The 26,262-nt window shown below is 35.8% G+C and overlaps 3 protein-coding genes across 6 annotated transcripts in view; all 3 read left to right on the top strand.

The window, feature by feature from the left end:
- LOC136804584 (uncharacterized) overlaps positions 1-3,356 on the top strand; it is a 17,168-nt gene extending 13,812 nt beyond the window's left edge. Inside the window, exon 3 of the mRNA XM_067061183.1 lies at positions 1,438-3,356. Coding sequence (XP_066917284.1) covers positions 1,438-3,167 — 1,730 coding nt within the window. The 3' untranslated portion in view covers positions 3,168-3,356. The remainder of the gene's footprint in view (positions 1-1,437) is intronic.
- Positions 1-15,977, top strand: part of LOC136804586 (uncharacterized) — a 27,267-nt gene extending 11,290 nt beyond the window's left edge. Inside the window, exons 2-8 of one of the 3 annotated variants that reach the window (XM_067061188.1) lie at positions 10,806-12,260; positions 12,642-12,713; positions 14,402-14,461; positions 14,751-14,813; positions 15,143-15,189; positions 15,459-15,561; positions 15,834-15,977. In XM_067061188.1, coding sequence (XP_066917289.1) covers positions 14,415-14,461; positions 14,751-14,813; positions 15,143-15,189; positions 15,459-15,561; positions 15,834-15,891 — 318 coding nt within the window. In that variant the 5' untranslated portion in view covers positions 10,806-12,260; positions 12,642-12,713; positions 14,402-14,414 and the 3' untranslated portion in view covers positions 15,892-15,977. Of the gene's footprint in view, positions 1-8,862; positions 9,921-10,498; positions 10,571-10,805; positions 12,261-12,641; positions 12,714-13,340; positions 13,655-14,401; positions 14,462-14,750; positions 14,814-15,142; positions 15,190-15,458; positions 15,562-15,833 lie in introns of those variants that run through there. The other 2 variants (XM_067061189.1, XM_067061187.1) reach the window with 2 other exon arrangements.
- LOC136804585 (ERI1 exoribonuclease 2-like) lies at positions 4,161-25,785 on the top strand. 2 transcript variants are annotated; one of them, XM_067061185.1, is made up of 10 exons: positions 4,161-4,331; positions 5,675-5,748; positions 16,974-17,057; positions 17,632-17,759; positions 20,138-20,279; positions 21,162-21,262; positions 22,626-22,707; positions 23,290-23,378; positions 24,353-24,431; positions 24,912-25,785. In XM_067061185.1, exons 1-10 carry the CDS (start codon positions 4,291-4,293, stop codon positions 25,277-25,279), a joined length of 1,188 nt encoding a protein of 395 aa, XP_066917286.1. In that variant the 5' UTR covers positions 4,161-4,290; the 3' UTR covers positions 25,280-25,785. The 2 variants fall into 2 exon arrangements, with proteins under 2 accessions (XP_066917286.1, XP_066917287.1); XM_067061186.1 differs by lacking the exon at positions 24,912-25,785 and having other exon boundaries at positions 23,290-23,374; positions 24,353-24,435.
- The last annotated feature ends 477 nt before the right edge of the window (positions 25,786-26,262 follow it).

Raw genomic sequence — 26,262 nt, forward strand, 5'->3', positions numbered from 1 at the left:
CCTCAAAATATTTTTGCCTAACTATCTTCCTAAGTCGAGATATATTAGCTACAAGCAACGAAAGAACCGTGTAAGAACCAATTTTCAGTAATTGTGATATCTCGACTTTGGAAAGTAGTTAGACCAAAATACTTAGAGTTTTACTCAAGACCGTAGTAGGTTACTACAGGCAAAATATCGAACAATCTGATTATCCCTTTAAAGTACCATCTCTATCAAAAATCAGTCCTTTAGCCTTCATCTTTCCAAACTGACTTTCTTTGCAAACTAAAGTCGAACATTTTCAATTGTTAGATTTTTACCAATTTGTGAAACTTTTTGAGGTACATGAACTGGGAGGTCGTCAGTAGTCCGACACTTTCTAGTCCGACAGTAAAAATGACAATTGGATTTGACGAATGCATCAATATTCCGACAACACTTTTGTCCGACAACGAGTCAAAAAAACATATAAAACGAAATATGAATCGCCGAAGAGGAGGCACATTTTTTATAAGCAGCCACGTGCTTATAAAAGTTCCGACTTTGAGGTTGGGCCTCTAAACCCAACTTTTTTTAAATTTTGGGACGCTTATTAGGATTAGGCTTTCAAGAGTCAAGAAATTTGATTTAGCTGTTTTTACGACCCTTCTTTGGGGGGGGGGCTGGAATTAAAGTTTGTGGTTTACAACCCTTATAGCATAATTCTGAACATGCAAAAAGGGACTTTTAGGGCGGTGCATTCTTTTTGCTATAAATTATCTTTGCGCAAATTTGATTGGTCCTTTACTTCTAATTATGTCAAAATGCTGCCAGAATGAACTATTATTAATATTATCTCAGTGAAAAACCCTTATTTAACATTCCACACTCTAAAATATTTCGTTTTCGGACAAAAGTGACGTCGGAAAAAAGGACTTATAAATTTTAAATTTATTTATAGATTCGGGCTATTTTACTGCCGGACTAGAAAGTGTCGGACTAAGTGACATGCAGCCCATGAAATCTCCTTTCGCATCACCTGTATGATTTTGACAATTTAAATAAGGATACAAAAAAAGCTTGAGTTGCAACAGTTTGTAAATATAAAGGGTTTTTTTCTTCAAATTTACCGTACTTGGATGTAGAAATTCTAAATTTGAAAGGTATTGCCAGTATTTTGACTATTCTACTGGAAAGTATAAGGATACTTACATACACAATTTCTTTATAAAAGCATTTTTAGCTTCAGCCCTGAGGTTGCTTAGCATTCTAGCTCAATTTCTGAGAAATTTGCTTTGACCACCCATGATATTAAACCATATTTATACCTATTTGGTCGAGGGCTATCGTTTGCCATGGTTAAATCATCCAAATTTCAGGGCTCGAGCCCCTTAAAGAAAAAAGTGTAGTAATTAACTCAAGATTTTTAGGGAACACAAATAAATGTTTTTGATTTTTGATTTTCTTCTTTTTCAGCTGAGAAATGTCAGCGTTTCATACCACTCGGGAAACTATTTCTAAACATCCGAGAAATCGTCTTCAAGTTGCCTGTTAGCCACAATCACAAATCCATGCGCAAATTTGTCAGCTTAATGTCAGAAGTATGGTTCAACCACGATTACCTGAAAGTCTCATCACTATACAACGTCGTTCCCAGGGAAAATCTATTCGCCTTGAAAGTCCTTGGCTTAAAAGAGACTCCTCCATTACCTGAATACATTCCAAATACGTCATCGTTGGTTCTCAGTATCTATCTCATGTTGAAAGAACTTTGCGAGAACAAGAAACTACCTCGAAAAATATTTGCGATAAGCCAGAAATCGTTTACATCGACTGTTTCTGAGAAAGGAATCGTTTTCGGGGAGACTGAGAACCAAGCTGAGAATCTGGAAACATTGAGTAAGATTCTCTCCAAGGAGATGATCGGCGGAGATGAGACAGCTTATAATCACCTATTTGTTGAAAGCAAGAAACGTACAAACCCAAAACAGAAATCAGATCTAAGGAAAGTGAAAGCGGAAGTTGATCTAGCAACCATTTATGCTGCAGCTAACGTCTTCGGCCTACCTATCATGCTTACACCTACATGTAAAGAAATCCCGATTTTACCGATTATTCCGATTTCAAAGCTTGAGGTTTGTCAACCCAGTTTTTTAGTTTACGACACTGAAAACGGATTCTTCCACACATATCTCAAAGATAATTCTGAGAAGAAGTTCTTTCCTTGTCTTTGTGGGTTGAAATCAAGACGCCAAAAAATGAAGAAGTATTGCATCATGGTGACTTGTAGTTGTTTTTCAAGTGGTAGAAGTTGTACCTCTTTGTGTCAATGTTGTAAGTGTGCAAACAACAAGCCGCCAGAAAGTACTGAAGAAATTGAATCTGTGGTAGAATCTGACGAGCCAGCCAAAAAGAAGAAAAAGAGAGGTCGAGATTACGATTTTCATCGGTCTACACCCATACCCAATACCCTACCACCGCCGACCATGCTGAATCTGGGTACATTAGAACCCCAATCAATGCCACGTGTCAAAGAAGTCATCTCACCTGAAAACATGCATCATGCTTTCCTTGACGCCTTCATGTTTACATTGCTTAGAGAAGGTACCATGATTCGAAGTGAAGATCTCCCTGATATTTTACACGGTATGTTCTTGGAGATTCGCAACGAAATAGTGGTTGACCCAATGTCCAGGGAAGATGAATTTCTCCAATATCTGGCTGAGATTGATATGGACTTTATTCAGAGATGGATTATCGATAATAAACAACAACGAAAATTAATGAAAGATTTTAAACAGTTATGTACATTGAGTCTTCAGCCTGTTGTAGAATCACCACCGAAAGATCAAACACCTAAAAAACCTGTAGCTGAATTGACCAATGAATCGCCAGCGATTACAGCTGAATCTCAACCAGACAATGAACAGACAGATTTTCAAGAATCAAGTGAAGAATTACCAGAGACTGAATCAAAGACAACGGAGGTTGTTTTTGTCATTGAAAATCTCCAGCATACTACAACTGATAAAGGCTCTAAGTCTACAGAAAGTGAACCTTTAAAAGAAACTGAAAATGATAGTGAAAAAGTTGAGCAAGGAGACCTTGATTTCACTCAGGAACACTCAACAAATGAAACAACAGCTGTTGTTGATAGTCCAAGTAAAGGGACACGTTCAACAAGGATCACTCGAAAACGAAAGTAATGAATTTTAGTTTTAAGTCTAACATTTAATATTTATTTATATCATTGATTTTTACTTTTCTATTATTTAACGCATTTTCCGGAGTCTCTTTGTAGGTTTTAGTGTTTCTTTTCGGAATTGATGGCACGAATTTAAATCTCCAAATCTTTGAATATTTTAAATGGATTTACTTAACAAGTGTGATTGAGTGTAGTTGCTAACAAAAATCATAAAAAAAGAAATAAGTTTATACCTAAACTAGATTGAGTGTACCATTTAGTTGATTTTTATGTTTTTATGTTTCTCTATGCTTTTTATGTTCAGGGGTATAACATATAGTTTATACATATTTATGTTTATGAGAGGTTTATTAAAAATAAATTTATTTGCTAATTCAATTTTCAAACTCAGACGAGGAAGTTGTTGTCGGGTCGACTTTGTGCTGTACGCTAGTACCAATGAAATAGAGGCCTGAAGGGCTAGATGTAAAATTTTAACCTATCTCAGGCAAGAAAAAGTGAAGCCTTTGAAATATGCGCCGTATTTTTGATAACGGATAGAATCTGGCGATTTCTTTGTTTTCGAGTGGTACATTTTTGAAAATCTAGCGGTAAAACTTTGGTAGAATTTTAATGGCTTCAAATCCTACATAGGTAGGTTCACTTCTAGCCCTTCTGGCTTCTATTAAATTGGCTAGTACCTCCCCAAATTCCGAACCAATGCCGTGCTTTTTTATTTAGTTTTTTTTTTCTTAGTGGAATTTACAAATTCCTGAAAATTGATTGAAAAGTACATACTCTACAGTACTCTATGCTCTTGTATTTCGTTCAAAAGAACATGAACCAAAAGATCCACGTTAGTTACAGAAGGTATTCAAATTTTTATGGAGAGCAATTATTTCCTTAAAAGGAATGATAGCAAAAAAACTCTTCGTCATTAATAAGTTTGAATGCCTCACCCTTATATTCTTATAGAAGTTATTCTTATAAAAAAGCGTGTGTTCTGTTTGTCTTTGTTAGATAAAAAAAGAAAAACAGAACAATCAAATGGTTGAGAAAATGAAGATGCGATAAGATGAGAACTTGATATACTTGGAACCATTTGATGGAGGTAAACCTCCTGTGGTTCCACACTTAAATTAATAATGGCATTCTCCTCCTCAATCACAACAAAGGAATTAGCAAGGTAAGTAAAAATAGGTAGTGGAGGTCCAAAAATGAAATTTTTATGTTTAACCATCTTTTTTAAATTAGTTCTCAACTTCAGTTGAGCTATAATCTGACAATGTCTGTATGTATGTATGTCTGTATGTCCGTCCGAACCGAAAACTTTGGGGCAGCCTGGAGACTTCAAAAAAGGTCGGATTTGGCTGAAATTTGGCACACTTGTTCCTTGGGTGAATATCTGGGGGTGTTTTTTTCATTTTTTGAAAATTTTGATTTTTGGGGCCTGGGGACGAGTTTTTCGCCAAAACGAGGCTAAAACTTTGGGGCAGCCTGGACACTTCAAAAAAGGTCGGATTTGACTGAAATCTGGCACACTTGTTCCTTGGGTGAATATCTGGGGGTGTTTTTTTCATTCTTTGAAAATTTTGATTTTTGGGGCCTGGGGACGAGTTTTTCACCAAAACGAGGCTGGCAGCCTGGACACTTCAAAAAAGGTCGGATTTGGCTGAAATTTGGCACACTTGTTCCTTGGGTGAATATCTGGGGGTGTTTTTTTCATTTTTCGAAAATTTTGATTTTTGGGGCCTGGGGACGAGTTTTTCACCAAAACGAGGCTGGCAGCTTGGAGACTTTAAAAACGGTCTGATTTGGCTGAAATTTGGCACACTTGTTCCTTGGGTGAATATCTAGGGGTGTTTTTTTTATTTTTTGAAAATTTTGATGTTTGGGGCCTGGGGACGAGTTTTTCACCAAAACGAGGCTGGCAGCTTGGAGACTTTAAAAACGGTCCGATTTGGCTGAAATTTGGCACACTTGTTCCTTGGGTGAATATCTGGGGGTGTTTTTTTCATTTTTTGAAAATTTTGATTTTTGGGGCCTGGGGACGAGGACACTATTCTAACGCACATAAAAAATGAAAAAATTAAGATAAAAATACCCCCAGGTATTCACCCAAGGAACAAGTGTACCAAATTTCAGCCAAAACGGACAAAGTATATTTGCTACCTAATACTAAATATTTGAAATGTTACAATTGGGCCTTCTAATAACGGGAAAATCTGAAGTTGAGCCCAGTGCGGTGCACACGTTCGACTATTTTTCATGTGGATTCCGAATTTGGAATTTTGGAAATTTTCCATTTTGGACAGTTTCTCATGCTGATTATGAATTTAGGCAGTATGGCAATAATGATTTTAAAAATCTTTTTTCGGAACTATGGAACATTTTTATTCCAAGAACATAAGCTTCTTTGCTATCTATAGGATTTTCATTTTCAAACTTTCAAATACCCTTAGGGTTTTAGATTAAGAATGAATTTGGTTATGAAAAATATACCAAGCTATACCATGAACTCTCTTTCAGGCGTCTTGGGTTGTTAAAAAGACGTTCCTCTTCAATCTCAAGTAACAAAGAAGGTCAGCCATCCAAGAAGAAAAGTATGTTGACTTTTTTCACTATGTTCTCTGTATGGAGCTTTGCCACAACTCGTAACTTCATTTCCCTAATTCAATTTTAAGCACTTTTTTGCCCTTTTTGCCTCATAAAGTTTTCTTTTATAAAGGTTTTGAGGCTTAGTTAATTTCAATTTCAGTCACGTCTATTAACTTTCATGCCGTACGCATGAATAGATGCCACACGTCATTCTCAGACACCCATGTGACTTAGCCGAGCTTTTATTACTGATTTTGCACAATAATCAAAAGGTTTTACCTTAAGGAAGAAATTTTGGTGGGAATTTAATTTGGCGGGTGGCCGAAAAAGTTTTTTCAGAGGGTGAAAAATTAAATTTGGCAAAAAGGAAGGTTAAGGCCGTTTTCCATTCGGCTCGAAACTTTTCCGCGCGGAAAACTGACATTAATTTCCATTTTCCGCGCGGAAAACTTGTATGCTTAAAAACCTTGAAAAGCACTTCTTCCTATTCAATTCATGAATAGGAAGAAGTATCATAACTCTTTTCTGAATAAGAAAGTGGCTAGAGTCTAGGTTTTTCTCTATTATGGTAAAGTAAGGTATTTCCATCCCTCTTCTAGTCTTTCAATAAACTAGGTTTTTTCATCTTTCTATCGATTGTTATTGGTACCAGGTTTTTTCAGTAACTTCAGATTTCGATGAAACCCAGACAAGGGGGAGTGTTAAAAGCTTGAACCTCCCGAAAGGGGGTTGCCAGTTAGAAGGGGGTCTTCCTACCTAAAGGTAGCTCTTTTTGAAAAAGGTTTGCTTGCGGCAGTACAAAGTTGTTTTTGCCATGATGGGTCAAAGTCATTGCATTATGTAAAGGGGTCAGACTAAAACTTCTTTAGAATTTCATAAGGGGGTCTGAATTTTCAAATGGATTTTTAAGCAGTGGCGTGGCGTGGTGGCAGGGAGGGGGCAGATGGGCCAGGTCGATGGGCAAAGCCCCACCAGCGGAGTTCTTTTGAGAAGGGGCGCCGAAAAATAAGGGGTACCAAGAAGGATTTTTCAGACGCCCCTGTAGAAAGATTGGCAATTGAAAAACAAAAAATGATGCTCCCTATCACCTCAAAAACTCAAAATTTTGTTGGCTTGCTTCGCTCGCACACTCTTCTTTGTGTTTATGATTTAGGTTTTCTATTATCAAATGAATTTGTAAGCAAATTAAATGTATGAGACGGGGCGCCAAAAACAAAAAATCTCTAAAAAGGGCGCCAAATTCTATTTGGCCAACCCAGAAAAATCTTCCCACCAAGCCACTGTTTTTAGGGGAGGATACCAATTGAGGGAGTGGGAGGGGGTCTTCCTGCCTAAGGTGGTCTTGACCCCTCTAGCAACTGATGTGTCAGTTCATGTTCGATTATGTCTATCAAATGTATGACGAGGCTTCCAGCTCAACTAACAAAATAACTTCTATGGCACTAATTTCTCTACAACCCGAGACACTCAAGGTAAACGACCTACCATACACGTGGCCCTTAAGGGTCCTTTTTCCAAGCTGCCCAAAGTGCACTGTAAGGGTCAAAATGAGCAAAGACGAGAAAAAGTACACTCAAAAGGTGTAGAATTTAGAAAATTTGACCATATTTTGTCTTTAAATGGTCAATAATTTTCAAGAAAATGCACCAAAAGGGTCGATTTTTGCCAAAATTTACACAAATTTGGCTAATTTTTCTGCACTATATGGGTTCGACTTTAAAGGCCTTATCTCAGGACGCACGTACTGCCTTTCCCCGGGCTCAACCAATAACACATTTTTTGCCTGGCTTCATGTCTTATATAAAAACTGGTTCTGTTAAAAGATGTATAAGTTATATCTGATATCTACTTGACTTCGAATATTTGTTTTTCACAATGTCTTTTAGTAGTATGTTACAAATCTTAGCTGAGAGCCGTGCCAACTGATTATCAAAAAACCTTGAAAAGTACCAAGATCTTTGCCAAAAAACCTTGAAAAATGACTTAAAAATGACCCAAAAAACCTTGAAAACCTTGAAAATCCTGAAAAAAAATCCGTAGACACCCTGTTTTACTACTCTTACTTTTGAGAAAACGTAAACTCCTTCCCAGGGGCAATGAAAGAGCAAAGCCAAGATTTTGGATGAGAAGGCTTTTCCAAGAGCGGGAGAAAAAAGGGCTATACAACATTTTGGTGAAAGATCTAAAAGCTCATGACAGTGAATTCTTATTTAAAAGTTTTCGTATGACAATGTCCCCAACTTGAACAGTTACATTCATGGATTTCACTCTCTACTTTAGGCGTACAAACTTTCGCGATTTTAAATGTCTTGAAAGTAAATGTCTTTGAAAATTCTTAACAGGGCAATTCGCGAAAGTTTATGCTCGCGAAAAATTCTCAAAAAAAGGGATATCTAAAAAACCTCCAAATCGTAATAAATACCAAATTTTCTACATATTTTTATCCTTTAATGCCTTTTTAAAGTCGATCGTCTTTATCGGATTTTTAAAGGGGAACTCAACAAATTTTGGATTTTTTTGTTTCTATCCTGAAATGGTTTGTTTCAACGATAAATTTCAAAATTTCAAGGTTGCAACTCTCCTTTCACTCTAAAAATTTGTTTAATGAACTTTTAAAAAAATGCTCCCCTCTACTAAAATGAAATTGTTTATCAAATAAAAAAGACGCACTTTCAGCTGTTTTATGACGTAACTGCATTCAGAAAGAGGAAGATGCTTATCTTCTCAGGCTAAAAATCAGTGAAGACAGGCCCTTCAGTAGAGAGTTTGTGACTAAATTTTTCTGTTTCTTGTTGGATTTTTTATTGTTATTCAGCTAAATCACCCACAATTTACCAGGAATACTTTTCTATGTATTTATTTCTTATTTAAAACAGAACTCTGAAAGCATACTGTAGTCATAACTGAATTTGTTCTGTTTTCTGAATACTTTGACGTCATAATCCAAAGAGAAGTCGATCTTTTTTAAAAAGAAAGGGGGTGATTTTTTGAACATATTTTTAACTGAAGTTAAGAGAGATTTTTCATGATTTTTATTTGAGAGATCGAACCTATATACTTTCTTTCTCATTTTTATACTTAATATTACCAAAAATCAGGAAAAAAATAAAAATGAAAAATTTGTTGAGTTGAGTTTTAGGCAATTTTCATTCGAAAATTCTTATTTTCATCCAAAGATTCGCGAAAGTTAATGCTTGCGAAAAACATTTTTCCTTCAAATTCGCGAAATTAAATGTCGTAAATTTCGCGATTTTTCAACCTCCCGAAAGTTTCTGCTCGCAAAAGTTTGTACGCCTAAAGTATTATAAAATCTTCATTAAGACGCTCTGTTGCTGGTACTGAAGAGCGTTTATGCATCGGGCTAAGATATATGGTTACCGAAGATGCTCAAGTGTCAATCTTCGCGAGCTATAGACATAGCAGCCCTCCTACAATTGGTCGAATTATCAAAGATGTTCGTAAGGCTATATGGAATGCTTTTAGAGAAAGAAGAATTCTCCTTCATCTAAAACTGAATGGCTACACTTTGGAAACAGATGGAATTTTCGTCATTCATTCGTTCGTCATCATTGAACCTTTGATGGAAAACGGATACAAAAATAATTTCTGAAAACGGTATTTATTTTCTACAGAAAATGCTATTTCTTGAAGCAATACAGCCTCTTGTCGGGCAACATGCAGCACTTTTTTTGAAAAGACTGGTGTGAATCTATGACGTGTTCGGCGTACTATCGGCTATCAGCTATTTTTTCTGGATTCTGTTTCAGAACGTAATAAATCCTGGAATACGTAGAGAAGAGATCGGATATGAAACTCATTAGGAGTGACGTCAATTTTTAGGTCACGTGATTTCAATAAAGATTATTTGACGTCAGATATCTTTTTGAAAAGTGTTTAGAGCTCAGTGTTTTCAAAAAAAGAAGCCATTTGTATTTTAGTTAGTTAATAGTAGTAGTTCAGTTCTGATAAGTAAGAAAACGTCAGAAATGGATGTCCTTTCGTTAGCTTATATTGAGCTTGAAAAAGCAAACGAGCGGATAGAGTTTCTATCTAAGGAAGCTCAGCGATATAAAAATAAATGTTTTTTGGCAAGCGTTGCCGCAAACGCCAAAGAACAACAATTAAAAGAATGTCGCCAAGAAAATGTTGCATTGCATATCAAATTGGCAAAGCAAAAGTAAGTCATTGAAAATGTTTCATTCTCAGATATAAAAGTAAAATAAAGAAAAGCTTCTTCCGAGAGGGTGTGATTTCTCGTCTATTATTTTAGCGTGGTACTGGAAAAAGCGTTTCGTGTATTGTTCCTAATTTTACCACTATAGCTTACAGATTAATTTTTCTATGTGAGTTTTAATTATGGATTATTAACCGAAAAGTCGGTCTCTCTGAGGAAATATTGACCGAGGGCACGTGTGCCCGAGGTCAATATTTTCCAGAGAGACAGGCTTACTGAGGTTAATAATCCATTTATAGCCCTGCAAAATAAAGTAATAATAAAGTAATAAAAGTAATTAACAAGTGTATTCTATTGTTCTACATCGTAAAAATTAACATTCTAAAGAAGCCAATTTCATAACTGGTCACTATGGGGAAATATTAAACGGCCACGTGACATCAATTATCCAATCAGTTTTCTCAAAGATGATTGACAGTTGTATTGCAGGGCTATAAGTTATCATACTGTTTTCTTCGAATTCAACTATAGGTGAAGCCTGAGAGTTGATTTCGATCAAAAAATTTTTTCCTGTTTTTTAGGGCCATTAACAATGCATTGAAGACTGAATCAAAATCCAGTTTTTATAAAAAGACATCCAAACCTTCTCAACCGTAAGCCCTATATTGCTTTGTTTTTTAAGATGACTTTTGAAGAATCTTATTTTAAAGTTTCACTTGCTATTCGATTTTAACATTTGAACCGTTGGGCACAATATTCAGTTCAAATCGTACCTGCAACGATACGATGTCTTTAAACTCATTTTTTATAAAAACCAGTAAATTCTTTTTCATCTTTTTTCGTTCTTCATTTTCCTTCAACTTACATTAAATTTTCAATCTTTTTCAGCATTGTTAAAAAGCAGAAAGTTGTTGAACACAAGTTGATGTGTCGTGATGTTCGGTTGAATGATCCTCAACATTGAGTAGTTTGTTTGCACAAGATGATTTCTTAAGAATATTGTAACACTCCTTTCTCAAAGAAGCGGTGGGGCCCCTCCCACTGGAAAGATTGGCCAAAATATCGTCTCCATTGAAAAATTAAACTCCAGTTTTCGTCCCCACTGAAAATAGTCGAATAAACAAATTCTCACCGCAAAATATCATCTCTGAATTTCCCGACTTGAAAACAATTGAATTCTAATCCCCAGACATGATATATCAGTTCCCAACGAGTTTCAGTCCGTTTTTTTTAATCCGCTGTATGGAAAAATCCTACCGGGTCATTCTTACTTTCTGAGACTAAATTGTGATACAATTTTTCATGAACGTTTTCTGTCAAAGATTTTAAATCGTGCTTTCTAAAGGGTGCCTTGCAATTTTCTTCAGGTCTTCGCATTTCACAGGAAAAAATTAATAGATCACAAGCTTTGTGAAATGTCGTTTCCAGATTTGGGAATAGGTGGGTTTCCCAAACTAATCACAAGGTTGAGATCCTGCAACTCTTCACAAGGTTGTCAAATGCAATTTCACAAACTTTAAATCTGGATGCGGATATTCGGATACCCTGGTTGGGAATTTCAAGTTCTGGAGCTAGCGACTCACAGTTTCACAATCCAAAAATGACAAAAACCTAACCGATTTATTTTTGTCCAGACCTTTTGTTAGCCTAGATTGACGTTGGGAACCAGCAAAAACTTTGTATAAAAGCACTTCCCAATGTAGAACTTAGCTTATCCAAACTTGTCCTGAAACTGTTTGAATTAAGGAATGTTCGAAAATGGATCTAAATATTACTTTTCCCAAACTTTGTAAAAAAGCACCTCCCAATGCAGAACTTAGCTTATCCAAACTTGTCCTGAAACTGTTTAAATTAGGGAATGGTCGAAAATTGTTCTAGATTTTACTCTTCCCAAACTTTGTAAAAAAGCACCTCCCAATGCAGAACTTAGCTTATCCAAACTTGTCCTGAAACTGTTTAAATTAGGGAATGGTCGAAAATTGTTCTAGATTTTACTCTTCCCAAACTTTGTAAAAAAGCACTTCCCAATGTAGAACTTAGCTTGCTCAAAATTGTCCTTAAACTGGCAAAATTAGGAAATGGTCGAAAGTGGATCTGGGTTCTACTTTAAAGCACGTTTGAAATACGATGTGAATATAGTTTTCTTGCTTGTTTCTATGTTTCTATAATATCTATAGTAAATTTACTGTTATGCTTATTAAAAATGTAAATGTGTTTTCGTACAAAATGTACTTCTGAGCATTATTTTTTTATCTTTATGAGATAAATATCCTACATTCTTTTTAATAGGAAAATCACTCGTGTGATTGAGAAATGTGGCTCGTCAAAAGAACGCCCAAAAAAGTAAGTTGAACTAATTTATTTTTTTTTCTATTTGGTTGAGTTACAGAAGGTTCTGAGGCCAATTTTAACAACTTTAAACGCTTTCAACGAACTGAACTACCTTGAATCGACTACCCTATCCCTAACATGACACGGGTTGATCCAGGTGAACTACTGCATAGTGTTAGCATAAACCGTACCGATCCGTTTCAAATTTTCCAGACTGGAGTACCACTTAAACCTCAGTCGCCTGTGCAGCAACCAAGGTTAATGACCACTATACCTACCACAGGGCCATTCATATTATACCCTTTTTTGTACGGCTCAAATTCACATTATAGTTTTCCAGTTTAATATCTCCATATCCTTAAAGCATACAATATTGAAAATTTGTCCTTTCAGGTTTAACAAGCAAAATAATGCTGTAGTTCCATCGATAGCATGTCGAGATTACAGATTGAATGACCCAAAGCAGTAAGTTTATTGAATAATATAGACAAAATAATAATGTCTTAAATGTGTTAATATTAAAGGACAGGTCAATACTAATACTAATAAGAAACATATTAATTCGAAGTTTTGAAATTGTAAATGATAACAGCACTGCAGTAGGGTAGATCGTCAACTACCATTTTTAGCATGATGTCAAAAAATTCAAAGTTTAATATTTTTTTGTGAAAATTTAATCTATTGTAAGACATTTTGCGCAATTTTTAACCTCCTAGGTCAAAAATCCAGCATTCCCCAGGGGGGTCTTTGATTCGCACTAAAGCGAAAAATGAGTAAAAATGGCATTTTTTGCCCATTTTAAGACTATGAAAGCCCAGTAAAGGGTCAAAATGGTTTCTAAATGGTGTCTTGTAATAATATTCAACATAAAAAGACAAAATAACCCCAGCGAGATCGCTCAATGTTTCAATTTCAAGCTAAAAAGGCTGATTTTCTCCAATTCTGGGTAGCAAAATACATGAAAGCGGCATTTTTGAGGACCCGCAACTTTTAAACTTTTTAAGGTACACACTTGAAATTTTCAGTAGTTAAACAATTCAGAGGAAGCTCCAGGAAAAATCAAACTTGAGTTCTCAAAAATTTCCTATAAATCCATAATGGTGCCCTAGAAATTGAGTTTTCATGCTAAATGCCAATATTTCAAGCTAAAACTTGGTTTTCTCAGGCTAAAATCTCAAAAATGGTTTCAAATGGTGTCCTGAAATCTTTGGGTGTTGAAAGTATTCTGGAAAAACTCTGGGAGAATCAAAATGGTTTGGGTTAGAAATTTACCAAAGTCCGCCATTATGGAATTGCATTTCCACTTAAAAGGCGATGTTTAGAGTTAAAGTCAGTTGAATTCACCCAAAAAGCCACCGTGATTTATTTTACCTTAAGAGAACTGACTTATTTTGGCCACAAATTGAGTAAGTTGCCTTGCTTCAGACCACTGACCTTTATATACCCTGGACCAAGCTTCTCAATCCCAGCCAAGCAAAATCTTTGATCGAAGTTTTTTGAAAAATGGTACCCTAATGGCGGCACTACTCGATAGCGGTGTAAATGCACCGAGAGCACTAGGTCTACTTTTCCTCGAATTCTTTTGATGATGTTGCGGCGTTACACGTTAATTTTTAACATTGCAATGGCTTCTCCTCGGGTACCAATTCCAAAAAAACTCCAATCAAAGATGGCAGATATTGCTTGGTCCAGGGTTATATAAAGGTCAGTGATTCAGACGAGTTAATTTTCTTTTTTACTCGATATATAACATAAAAGACTTGTAAATAAACAATTATTTCTAAGAGAGACTAGTTGAAATTGAACAATGTGATGGGGTTTAGCAGATCTGATAGACTTTTACGCTGTTTCCCAGTATTTTTCAAATTGAATACTGCAGACAATCCTCATTTCCGTTTTCCATTTTCAACCTTGTTCAAATCCATAAATCAATCAATTAACCCAAAGCAGATTTTCGTGTTAATGGTAGCCAACTCATGGCAAAATTTTAAAGCAACCTTAATAATTTGGGGTACCAGGTACCAGGCTTCGTTGAAGTGGGCTGAGACCATCACTCCACGATTGTTTCATTGTTTTAAAAGTTTGCTCGTATTTAACAACTCTAAACCCATTTAACCTTAGACGCTTGTAAGATCTCTTTGCTTTATATTTAGGAAACCTGTACAAATGAATGGGTATCTTCTCATACCGGCTTCGTTCCTTCCTCACATGCCGTAAGTTAAAAGATATTTTGATTTATACCTCTTCTACACCCCAGAGATGTTGGACCCACTATTCACCCTATCATAAAATCTTTCGAAAAGATGACCATTTTTTCGCCCCACTGAACAAACCACTTACCCCTCTAACCAACCAAACTACTTAAATCGTTTTAGATGAAAATAGCCAAATTAAAATGACGTGGAATCCATAGCTTATTCGAGATATAGGAAGAGTTTCTTACAATCCATCTCTAATAAAAAATGTATAGTTATGTATGACTACTATTTCTTTTTTACATAGAGGGTGGTCTCATGACGAGGTTTCTGTAGCCAGTTCCGCCCATCATGACTTCAGACTTAACAAGTAAGTATTCGTGGACAAGGAGTTTAAATACTTTTAGCTTTGAGGTATATAAGTCTTGTATTTTCTGTTTGCAAAATTTTCAAATATTAATAAATACCAGGCCCTTTACCGACCCTTCATTATATCAAAAGCTCTGGAATCACTTCATTTCATTTGAAATTATTTTATTTGAGAAAGCCAATTTCAATTTTTAGAACCTGACAAAAAATGCTGAGACTTGTGTGCCCAATCAATTATCTGTTTGAGGTTTACATGATTTATACTAAAAACGGTATTAAGTCATCATTTGTGATGTATTCTTAATTTAACTTTTTTGTTTTTTCTTTCAGAGGTGCCTCCAAACAAACAATCAACAAAATGGTCGTTAATCCCAAAGGTAAGAATAAAGAAACCATTGTTCATTAAATTCCACGTCCCCAGGAGAGTAATTACCCCAATTTTGCCAAAACGTCTGGTCACATAATATGTCACTCTGATAAAGTCTGATTTTCGTAAAACTGAGTTGTTGAGCTTAAAAAGTTATATCACATGCAATATTATATTACTATGCTATACCTGAAAGAGGACAATATTTAAAAAACAGTTGATTTAACTATAAACTGTTTATTATTATGCTGTATCATTAATTGTTTTTTTTATTCTCAGATGAGTATGAACATCAATTGACCACCACCAATGTTGCTGAATGTCCTTTCGATATCAACGATAGTCATCACTCAAAATCTGCTGTTCAATGGGGCGATTTTGAGTAAGTTTTATTATTTTTATCTTTTTAAATGATCAAAAGTCTGTCTCAACATACCTGCAGCTGAGGCAAAAAAGGCTGTAACCTTCGATGTCATATGAATAACATTTTGTGCTCGTCGAAAAAAATTGTCAGGAAAAGAAGATAATAAAATAAAAAGAGAGGTTGTATCTGTTTCTTTGAATCTTTGAAGGGTACCACAATGAGTTTCTTTTTTTTATCAACAAATTATATTATTAGCAACTTGTATACTATTCCACTTTCATTTTTTTTAGATACAACAATGATGAGAAAGTAAACTTTCAAGAAATCTTGGAATTTAAAGATTTCTAACTTGTCTTAATAAATTATTCTTGTATATATGTTTTGTAAATATTTTTTAAACTTTAGTATTCAATTTTTTATACAAATAAAATTTCTAAAAAGCAACGTAAAACCCAATGTTATTACTTTTTGTTCACCTACTTGTACCAGCATAATAAGTAATATTTAAAATCAAACTGTCAATACCAAGGCTAACATCATCACTCAATTTTATTTGGCCGGGTGCTTTATATCGCCGCTAATTTATTAAGGGGTCAAAAGGACATTGTAGCTGGCAAAAGGTATCAATGTATATATAATATATAAATATCTTGATAGGATCAGTACTCGTAAGGCCTAAACAAACTTTCGGGCCAAGTTCAGCCACAAAATTTTGGATTTTTGTCTTTGAAAATCTGGCTGGAACACCCTGAGCAGTGTGTATCATTTTGGGTCATATGTTCAGAACTGTTTAGGACTTAATCAAGTTCAAAATCTTTTGAAAAAGCGTTTTTCTCGAGATTCTCTCATTAGTTTTTCCTGATGTCTTCATCATTTTGAATTTATTGCATTCTGTAGATTAGATCAACAAGTAGGCCCATAAAAGTATAACTTGTTCAACCAATGTCAATTATATTCAACTATATTCTGCCATCACAAGATCCATGATATATGGGTTGAATTTTACACATACCTTATTACTTACTTCCAGGTACCTAATAGCCGCCCTCCCCGCTAATTAATTTTTCGAAAATTTCCCACCCATGACATTCTTATTCCAACCCCCCCCCGCTTATTAATTTTTTGGAAAATGGTTTTGTAAGTTCTCTCTTTTGGCCTTATTTTGCTGTAATAGCCTCCTTTTCAAAAATTTTCCAGCCAGGACGTTTTTATTCCAACCCTGCTTATTAAGTTTTGAGATTTTTTCCAACCCCCCTGCTTATTCCAACGGGGGTTTTGTCATCTTGGCGCGTTTGATTGTTAAGGGAACTTTTTGGATTGTAGGTAAGTACGGTAGATAACCCAGTTATAATGACTTTTAGACTGACTCGCCTATTTTAAAGGGTCTGCCGACTCAGCTATTTCTGAAATAATAATTATTTGTGTCATAGGTCAAATATTTTCGTATGTGATTGTATTGGATTTCGAAGCGACTTGTTGGAAAGAAAAGTTGAATGGTCATCACAATGAAATAAGTATGTAGTGTACCTGATATTAACAGTGGTTCTTATCAGGGGGTATTTGTATTTTGCTCTAAAAAGCAAGGAGGTACTGACCCAGGGGGAAGAGAGTACATAATGGGCGTTGGGTATGTGCCCTGAGAGGTACTTAGGCAACATGGGTGTCGGGTATGTGCGAGTCATAAAGAGTGCTATTTTTACACCTTCGAAAGTCTCTCTAATGGTTACCAATTCACTCTCTGAAATTCATGAAAATCAAAATTTTCCCCTCTCAAAGGGTTGCAATTTTCAAAAATTTGGACCAAATTGAGTGAAAATCGACAAATGATTTTGATAAAAGTCTCCCTAATGGTCCGAAAAACGTCAATTTTTTCTCTCTCTAATGATCGATTTTCGATTTTTGGCTCGGACATACCTGTCATCACCTCTCAAACCCAATACCCCCTCCCCATGGGGTATTTGCGAGGCATAAGGATCCTTTTTTTACACCCTAAATCAAACCATAAAACAGCAATCGAGTCTCAGAAAGGGTCCCAAAAATATTACGAAAAAATGTTTAAAATGTTACTTTTTACTTTTACTCTGACAGTTGAATTTCCTGCAGTGTTGCTTGATTTATCGAGTGGTGAGATTGTTGATCGTTTCCAACATTATGTCAAACCATCAGAACACAAGAAATTGAGCACGTTCTGCACAGAACTTACTGGGATCACTCAGGTAAAAGGAAATTGTACAATTAATTAAAAGTTTAACACGCCAAACACGTTCTCATTAAGACATAGGGATATCGGGTTTCCAGAAAATGTTCGTACAGGATGTAGTGTCCGGGGGAGGGGGGGGAGGGTAGTGAAAAATCAACAAAATTTGGGATGCTCTTAGATCGGATGGCCAAAAGTCACCTTCATTTTTTTATTTTATTTTTTTATCCACGGATCGCTGATAGTCACCTTTCCGTGGGTTTTGTTGTTTGGAATTGCTTAGGTCAGGATTGCTAGTAACGGCTTGTCACTGTGCCGGGTGCATACTCGGCGCCTTGGGCCCCGCAGGGTTGCTAGTAACGGCTCGAATTTCAGTCAAGTTTAAAAAAGGGGTACTTTTACCCATATTATAATAATATTACCCCCGTCTTTGCCAGTTTGGTATAATATGTTATGAATTGCGTTTTTTGCTGTGCGGCGATGGCTCAACGGATAGAGCGCTGGCTTCCGAATCTGAAGATCTTTCTTTGGTGGTGGTTCGAATCCCACTCGGTGCGAACATTAGACTGGTTGAAATTGATGGACAAATGATTGACAGGTATGAAAACTCAGTCAGAAATGAGAAACTAAGTCTCAGAAACTCAGAAACTCAGACAGTCAGAAAAGAGAAAAATAGGATAAGAGATAGGAAAGAAAAGAAGGTGACTTTTGGCCATCCGATATAACATTTTCCCAAAATTTGTCTTGTCCGAGGGGTAAACTTGCTCTGTTAGGGGGTAAATTATGTCCAGAGGGTCAACTGATGCTTGTTCGGGAGGTTAGACCTGCTGTCCGGGGGTCAAAAGTCGTAATGTCCGGGGTAAAGTTCTAAAAATGTTATATCCTCCACCCCCCCCCCCCCAATTGGAAAAACCCATTTCCATGTTTTATGTTATGTTGGTGTATTTTTGGCTTTAATCCAACATACAGTTACTTTAATGGAATAAATTTGCGCGTGGATTAAATTTCGCGGATTTCGGTGACATCTGCGAAATTAAGTCCAAATGGAAATTTGGAAAGGCCTTACCCGCGAAATATTTTTGAAAAAAACTCAAAGAATGTCAATGTCAAGAAGCTAATAATACGTATTTTGATAATCAGTATGCATGGTTTGTCGTAAAAGTCACAAAATATTGTCTCCCTGTGGTACCATCCGCGAAATTAAGTCCCCGAGAAATCTTAAAACTTCGCGGATGACCTCAACTGCGAAATTTAATACCCGTCAAAATTTGTCCAATTACTGTTAGGTTCCAAATAAACGTCCCCCCCCCCCCTCTTGTTAATTTTTCGAAAATTTTCCAACCCCCCCGGACTTTATTAGGACCCCCCGTTTATTAATCTCTAAGAATATTTTCAGCTGTCAAAGAGAAGGCCCCTTATTTTGCTCTAAATAGCCTGATTTTAGCCTATTTTTACCTTATTTATGGGTCTCAGAAGTACAATTTCCAACCCCCCCCCCCCCGACAATTAGGTCCCCTCCGTTTATTAAAATCTAGAAAATTTTCCAAACACCCCCCCCCCCCTCCTCCGTTTATTCGAACACCCCCGTTTATTTGGAACCTAAGAGTAAAGAGACATAAAAGTAATAAAATGTAAACATTGCGCAAACCACATGTCATTAAAGAAAACAATTAAAATCACGTGTCCAAAACAAACTTGTAAAACAATTGAAACTATCGAAATCAGCCATTATTTGTTTTTATTTTTTATTTTGACATGTGACATTTATTTTGATTTTGCATCCCGCTGCAAACGGTTTGTTTACAAATTTCGTCAGTACTTTTATGTCCCTTTAAAATACTTGATGCTCTATAAATTGATCTTCAAGAGACCAAGAATTTTCTTTGAATTTTAAAAAGATCCAGAGTGACGATTATACAAGTAATTATTTGGACATTTTAAGAAGAAGAACCTTATGCATGTTTTGATTGAATTAGAAGTTCGAATTAGAAATGAGTTAACTGTATTCATCTATGCAATACGGATACGACGGATAATTAGTTGGTTTTTCCGAATCTCGAACCCAGAGTCACTTACACTAAGTTTCGATTTTACTGGTTAATGTGCTATCAAAATTATCAAATAAATACCTTAAGAGAAGAAATTTTGGCGAATGAGCCCATTCGCCAATTTTGGTGCAATTTGGCGACAATTAATTTTGGCGAACGACCCATTTTTGTTCAATATTTTAGCTGAGAAAAGAGGGGGAAAAAGCGTTTTTAGGAGAAATGGAGACTAAATTGACAGAAAATTAAATTTAGCGAGAATTTATTTTTGGCGAATGACCTTCAAATTTAAATTTCTTTCTGCCAAAATTTCTTCCCTTAAGGTAAATCAGTCTTGTTCTCTTTACTATAGGAGCAAGTTGATGGTGGGATATCCACTCGACAATGTTTGAAATATTTCGAAGACTGGGTCCGAAAATGGAAAGAAGAAAAACAATTCACTTTCGATCAAAATCTGAATTGTAAAAAGAGATGCGCGCTTGCCACATGGACAGGTACTCGATTTCGTGAGATAAAAAATTTCGAAATTTCACGTTTTGCGCACTATTATTGAAATATCGTCTCCAATTTTCTAAGCTTTTATATCCGGGTTAAGCGATGACTTCACCGTGAATTATGACGCCCCCTTCTTACAAACCCACTGGAAAAGTTGGCAAAAATATCGTTCCCAGTGGAAAATTATACTCCAATTTTTTGTACTTGCTAAAAATAATCATAGAACAAATCCTCAATGCAAAATATTATGTTTTTTTCCATCCCCACAGAATTTATTGGCTTGAAAACAATAAAATTTAGATTCCAAGCCATAGAAAAAAATGGCAATATCAATTCAATCTCCATCGAGTTTCAGTACGTTTTTTTACCCCAATGGCTGAAAAAATTCTACCGGGTCTTTGTGAGAAGGGGGCGTTATAATGGTGGAATCTGGACCCTTCTGAGCAATTTCAAAAGACAATCTACTTCTCATTGCATTTTTAACCTAATAGGAACCGCAGTGCCAATTTTCAGCCAATAAATACAATTTTTTAACCATATGAAATTGTCTGAATAGAGTACTCTTAGGTTCCAAATAAACGGGGCGGGGGAGGGGTGGTTTGGAATATTTTCAAAATTTCAAACAAACAAACAGGGGGGCCTAATTGCCGGGGGGTTTTGGAAATTGTACTTGCGAAAACCCAAAATAAGTTGAATATAGGCTAAAATCAAACTATTTAGAGCGGAATATAAGGGACCTTCTCCTTGAAAGCTCAAAAAATTCTTGAAAAATAATAAACGCGGGGTCCTAATAAGGTCTGGGGGGTTTTCGAAAAATTAACAAGCGGGGGCAGGGCGTTTATTTGGAACCTGACAGTAACGTTTTCATTCTCGTGTCTTAGATTGGGATTTGAACGTTTGTTTGAAGTACGAATGCAAACGAAAGGGTATCCAATATCCAAACTATATGAAAAGTTGGATCGATTTAAAAAAGACTTACAAGGTAAGAAATCATTTATAATTGTGTAAAAGTATTTCGGTTTTTTCATTACGAAAATACAAACATTGGTACGTGTATGTAGGTAACATTTCTTCTTTTAGAAATTGCTAAATTGATTTCGATTGTAAAGTTCTAGACTAAATTGGATAAGATTTCACCGATATTTTTAAGTCCCAAAAGGAAATTTGGAAAGCCCTTTTACGATTTGCGCGAAATATTTTTAAACAAAAGTCAAAAAATAATGTCAAATAAACTACTTTGCTGATTTTGTACTGAATGAACGGGAGTTATTTGATTTAAGTAGAAGTGCGTCAATTTTTGAACTTTTTTGACCAAGATAAGGGGAAAATATGACCATTTCGACCCTTGCTTTTTTCTGGGCAGCCTTTCTAATATCAATCCATAGGGTATTAGGCATGTCTGGTCCAAATTTGGTTCTTTATTCTAAATTTGCACAATTTTAACACCAATCAGGCCTACTAAATAGCTGGCAGAAAAGGTACGGTATGCCATAGTTTTGATAGCTAGATCAGGCAAAAATTGGCATTGTGTTCACACAACGATGTAAAAATAATAGATAACCAACTTGCCTTGATTCTCAAAAAACATCCGTGTTACGGTTGTAAAAATATTAATGACATTTTGCATCGTAAAAAGTGCAATTAAATAAAAACTTGCTTCATTTGCAACCTTCTATTGGACAGAATCGATCACGTGATGTATATTTTTCCAAAATTTGGGTTAGAAAAAGTGTATTTTCCTATAGGCAGCCTCACAGAAGGAATTTTTTAATTAGATATTATTGTTCTATAAACATTCATCTGTTTATTTTGTATCAGGCAACCTTCATGCACTTTTCATTCGTGAGATATCGCACTTCAAATCACACATATATTTTTCAGATAACAGCATTTTATGAGCATTTATTTATCCAGATGAAGATTAAGTGGTATCAGGCCGATCCGTAGTCAATTTGTCTAAAGATTGGTACCTTTATCTTTTGAAAACGATTCCAAAATTTGCAGTAAATAACAATTCAAATTTTCTATCAATTCAGTGGATGTCAAAAAATGTGTCAAAATCTAGCTAAAAGCATAACACGCACTGCACACAGAGCTTTTTAAAGGAGTGCTCATTTCAATAGGAAAACAATGGTTGTTCTCTTGGGAGAAGTGCCTTCTAGAGGTAGTTGGTTATCTATTATTTTTACATCGTTGGTTCACAGCAAATGTGAAAAAGTCCTTGATTATTTTCTTGTCAGCCCTTCAAAAAATCTTCCACGTGTTATAGCAGTTGTTTTTCGGGAAGTCTACAATCTACGACTTACACATTTCATACTACACTTCCATGCCTGTTTTTCTTTCAGGAATTTTACATGCGTCCACCGAAAGGATTACGTCATGCAATGGAAGAAGTGAATTTGACTTTCCGTGGTCGAGAGCATTCAGGTTTTTTTGATTTTTTTTATATTCGTTCCTGTTTTCTAAACATTTAATGAATTTTTACTGTAGCGGAGACGGCTATTTTGTCTAAGATCCTTGATAACCGATAATAACTATAAGCTTGTATATAACTATATTCTTTATGCTATTATGACAATAACCTAGGCCTTTTACCGTCCTCAGTTTTGCAGGTCAAACTATTGGGAGATTGTTCCAAATCCTTTTAGTCCCTCATCCGTCAATCTCAAAAAGATAGATTCAAAACAAAACTCGCGGATATGCTTTTTGAATAATAGCGAGTTTATGTGTTTGCACTTTTGAGGACGGTAAAGTGACTGAAGCGATCTGGAAAAAACCGCAGTTTTGACCCGCAAAATTGAGGATGGTAAAAGTGCTGATTTACCGTCGTACTCAGTTGGTCAGGATCTAGTCAAATTAGAACCTTACCGTCTCCGTCGCAGAAAAAAACATATATTCTCAGGTACCTAATAGCCGGGGGGGGTTTGCAATAGGCGGGTAATGCCCGGTAATGCTTAGCTGACCACGGAAAACCCACAAGTTTCACTTTCAAATCCATCTTTTTGTTAGGTATCGACGATGCGACAAATACAGCATACTTGACATGGCAGATGATCAAAGATGGCTGCCAACTCGTTCTCACAAAGTCTCTTCTGTTAGTAAGTTTTTATCGTTGAAGATCTTAACTGAAGATCTTAACTTCCAGCCCTCACTGGAAAATTTGGCAAAAATTTCGTCCCCGTTTGGAAAATACCCCGGAATTTCAGCCTTAATAGGAAATTTAATTTGATTTCATCCCCACTCGAAATTAAATGTTTAAAAATGGCACTTCAAAACCATCCCACTGGAATTTTTGACCTTTGATCAATAGAATTTCTTTCCGCATTGAAATTTCAATAGGAATTTTTATCCCCGCTGAGGAAAAAGTTCACCGGGGCTGTGAGACAGGGGTGTATCTTAAAAAGCCTCCCCCATCGATTTAACTTTACTATGAGCCTCATCTTCTTTATGCTATATTGTGCTCTTTAAAAACCTACCATTCATATTCCCTGGGGTGCCGGGTATGTGGAAACGGTAAGGGTTGTTTTTAGTCTCTCTAAAGGTTTCAAAAACAACAAAAAGTTAAAGTAGTCTTGGGCTGGGATGTCCCCCTTTTCGGCCCTTTTAAGGATACGAAAACCATAAAAAGTCATCTATTTTTTGCAAATCTTTTGTCTCCCTAACGGTGGCTTTCAGGAGGTCCGTCCGCACATTCCCGACGTTCTTCAACCCTGCATTATATTTACATGAACCAAAACCATTTCATTTACCCCAGGATGAAGCACTGCCAAAATTAGAAGACCGCCACTGTAGCCTCTTTCTCACTCAGAAGAACAAATCGGTTTTGGTCTATTCATAATATGCACCGTTGCAATGTCTTCCACGGACCCAAAGCTGATTGGTTGAAAGTGACGTATTGTCTGATTTTACGTCAATCACAACCAATCAGTTGTTGGATCTATGATATAATGTCAGAAGACATTGCAATGGTGCATATGGATTGTGTATTGAATGCGTGGTTCATGTTGGTCCAAGATTGATTGACCGTTTCCTATTTTTACTACCTCAAGACTTGCTCAATTTTTCTCTCTAGAATGTGAAAACTGTTGATGAAGTGAACAAACAAGGGAAAATTGAATCGACGAAAGAAAAGAAAGAAAATAAATCGACAGGTACTTTTATACCCAAGGGAGTGAAGCAACTATTAAGTGATAAGTTTCTAATGATTGTATTTTAAAGTCGAATGACCAAAATGTAATTCAATTTAAAAAACTAACTTTTTTAAATCCTTTTTACCCTCCAGACCTAATGGTAGTATAAAGAGCACAAATCTGTTAGTTGATACCAGCAGACTAGCATTGATCCTCCTCTGGTTCAAATAAATCAAAATATATGCTCAGACTTACACGTTTTTTCATAAGAACATTCGGATGTTCTTAAATTTTGAGTCATTTTGAGCCTAAAAATGTTATTTTCACCATTTTTTGAGTATTTTTGTTCATTTTCTTAAGAAATTGAGTGTTCTAGGGTCTACAAAGCCTTAAAATGTTCTTAACTTGTTCATAACAATTTTGCCATCGAAACCTTGTGTTCTTATATAGTTTCCTCTCATTTAAAAAACCTGCGTATATCATTATATCAATTTGCTATAGATACCGGATCGATCCAACAAAAAGAAAACAAAGAAAATGATGAAATTCGGACACCTATCTCAGTCGGACATCAAAACCCCATGTTGAAAACTATCAAGATCACACCTCCGTTGTGTAAATGCGGACGTCGGTGTAAGCGGAAAAAGGTTATGAATCCCGGACCAAACATTGACAGGGTGTTTTACTCGTGTCCAGAATCCCGCAATAGCGGATGTAAATATTTCAAATGGGAAGAAAAACTTTTATCAAGGACAACAATGTCTAAACAGACTTTTACGCCACGTGATCAAAACACAAAGATACAATTTGAAACGTTTAAAAAGAGATCAGAATTAAAAGATGCGTGTACGAACTTGTTTAATACATGAATGTTTTGTTGTTGTTGTTGTTGTGTCGGTTAAATTCTGGGGCTTTTGAATTCCTTGTCTATGGGATTGCGTGGATGTTTTGAGCATTTGAAGATGAAAGTTTTTGTTTCAACTTTTTTCGAACCTTGAAGGGAAAATGTTCTCCTTAAAGCTATACTTTTACGATCTCGCCTAAATAGAAACACCATTTTTGAATACAAATTTCCAAAAATAATTGGTTTTAAATTATAAAAATTTTCATACTAGGGAAACAAAAAACTATCAGACTGTCTTTGTGCAAAACTTCAAGATGTATTTCAATGTGATGCTTGAGATATGATGGCCCCTAAGGTTCACCACGCACTTCCAGTTCTTAGAAAATTTGTGAACTAGAACTGTCTAGGGTCATGGCCCAGAAGGCTCACGAGACACTGCGCACTTACGAGTTTTTTTGTGACAACACTGCACACTTCTAAAAATATTTTAGAGATGAAAAAGTCTCCCTCGAAAGATAGCTGTTCTGGTCAGAATAAATAGATACTGAGTTGTAATAAATGAGTTGATGATAATAGCGAAATAATTTGTGGTTTGACGAGTTGTAAATCTAGTCTATTCATATATAACAACATTTTTTGATGAAAAAACAAAGTTGATATTTGGTCACTTTTTGCTTCCCCGATTTAAGCCCAAAAAATTCCCCAATTTTTGCCACTAGGGGGAAATTTTGCTGACCACCAACTTAACTCGGAAATTTTAACCTGTAACTCTTGATATGAATAACTCGGAAATTTTAACTCATTTTGCGTAACTCGACGTTCATTTTAAAGACCAAACAAATTTTCATTGCGCGGACCGCTCACTTGGAGATTTCTCGCCGTGACAAAAAGTCAGAAGTGCGCAGTGTCACTTGAGCCTTCTGGGCCATTGACCCTAGACAGTTCTAGTTCACAAATTTTATAAGAACTGGAAGTGCGTGAAAACTGGAAATTCGTATTTTGAGCCTT

Source organism: Clytia hemisphaerica, unplaced genomic scaffold (assembly GCF_902728285.1).
Source record: "Clytia hemisphaerica strain Z4C2 unplaced genomic scaffold, Clytia hemisphaerica genome assembly, whole genome shotgun sequence".
Lineage (NCBI taxonomy): Eukaryota > Metazoa > Cnidaria > Hydrozoa > Leptothecata > Clytiidae > Clytia > Clytia hemisphaerica.

Excerpts from the sequence above, each read along its gene's own strand:
- LOC136804585 (XM_067061185.1), top strand. The coding sequence starts at position 4,291 with ATGGCATTCTCCTCCTCAATCACAACAAAGGAATTAGCAAG. Across the intron at positions 20,280-21,161 it reads CGCGCTTGCCACATGGACAG|ATTGGGATTTGAACGTTTGT; the intron begins GTACTCGATTTC and ends CTCGTGTCTTAG. Across the intron at positions 21,263-22,625 it reads ATTTAAAAAAGACTTACAAG|GAATTTTACATGCGTCCACC; the intron begins GTAAGAAATCAT and ends TTTTTCTTTCAG.